Source organism: Arachis duranensis, chromosome 5 (assembly GCF_000817695.3).
Source record: "Arachis duranensis cultivar V14167 chromosome 5, aradu.V14167.gnm2.J7QH, whole genome shotgun sequence".
In the NCBI taxonomy this organism is placed as follows: domain Eukaryota; kingdom Viridiplantae; phylum Streptophyta; class Magnoliopsida; order Fabales; family Fabaceae; genus Arachis; species Arachis duranensis.
The window spans coordinates 13387338-13388431 of NC_029776.3; the positions used below are offsets into that span (position 1 = coordinate 13387338).

Sequence of the window (1094 nt, forward strand, 5' to 3'; positions counted from 1 at the left end):
ATATATAATATTTAAAATAATATATTTATTATATATAATATTATATATTTTTTAAAAATAATTAATAAATATAAAATAAAATATTTTTGACTAATTTAAACTTATTTTTATTGTTTTTTTTTAATATTTCTGTTCAACTCTAAATGGATTGGTTGAATTTAAAAGGTGATGTTTATAATTTTTTACTCTAATTGTTATGGAAGGTCGATTATTTAGATGATTGATTTAAAGTTTTTTTTTTTGTCAGGATTGATTTTAAAGTTTAGCTATGAGGCTATGACTATGGATTTAAACTGTGGGGATTAGGTGGAATTTTATTGTTCAATGATAGGCCAGACGTAGGTGTTGTCACTTACTTGTTTGTGTGTTTTTGGTTCGATATTGGCATTTAATTTGTTACAACAATTTGTATGACCCATAAGAGAGAGATTGTTATTTAGCTTGGCTGATGTATATATACACACGTTCAATCCCTCAATGTATTCCAACATAAGCAAGACCGATTCCTTTTCCAAATAAATCAAATCTTGAAAGTCATTCAATTCTTAATTATTTGATCTTATATGGCGTAAATTCTTACAACTCATCAACGTAACTCCCCAATCAACCTTATAAAAAGCCACCATTCCCCCAATACGGAACATGCAAACACAGTCAATCATTGCTCTTTAATTCATTTATAAGAGATTAAGAAAGCTAGGCATGGCTCCCAAAACACTCTCCTTGATTTCTGTTTTGATCGGGATCAACGTTCTGTTGATTGCGCAACATGTCTCTGGAAGTGAGAAGGGTCTTTTGGAGTCCAAAAACAATAACAACGATACAGAGACAGAAAGCCTGGAATTGGATTGTCTTCACCCGCAGCCGAAGCCGCAGCCAAAGCCGCAGCCAAAGCCCACACCAAGCCCAACTCCAAAGCCCAAGAAAGGAGGATGCCCAAGGGACACATTGAAGCTGGGTGTATGCTCGAGCGTTCTGGACAACCGCGCAAACTTCTCATCGGGTGTACCAAACACTCCTTGCTGCAATTTCTTCTTCGGGCTTTATAACTTTGACGCTGCCTTGTGCCTCTGCACCGCCCTCAAGGGTAACAT

The 1094-nt window shown here is 35.4% G+C and overlaps 1 protein-coding gene across 1 annotated transcript; it reads left to right on the forward strand.

The window, feature by feature from the left end:
- Positions 1–633: 633 nt before the first annotated feature.
- LOC110281461 (14 kDa proline-rich protein DC2.15-like) lies at positions 634–1092 on the forward strand (the record flags this gene model as incomplete). The annotated part of the gene is made up of 1 exon (XM_021143732.2): positions 634–1092. A coding segment is annotated over exon 1 (390 nt), but the record flags the coding sequence as incomplete, so codon positions are not given.
- Positions 1093–1094: the final 2 nt, after the last annotated feature.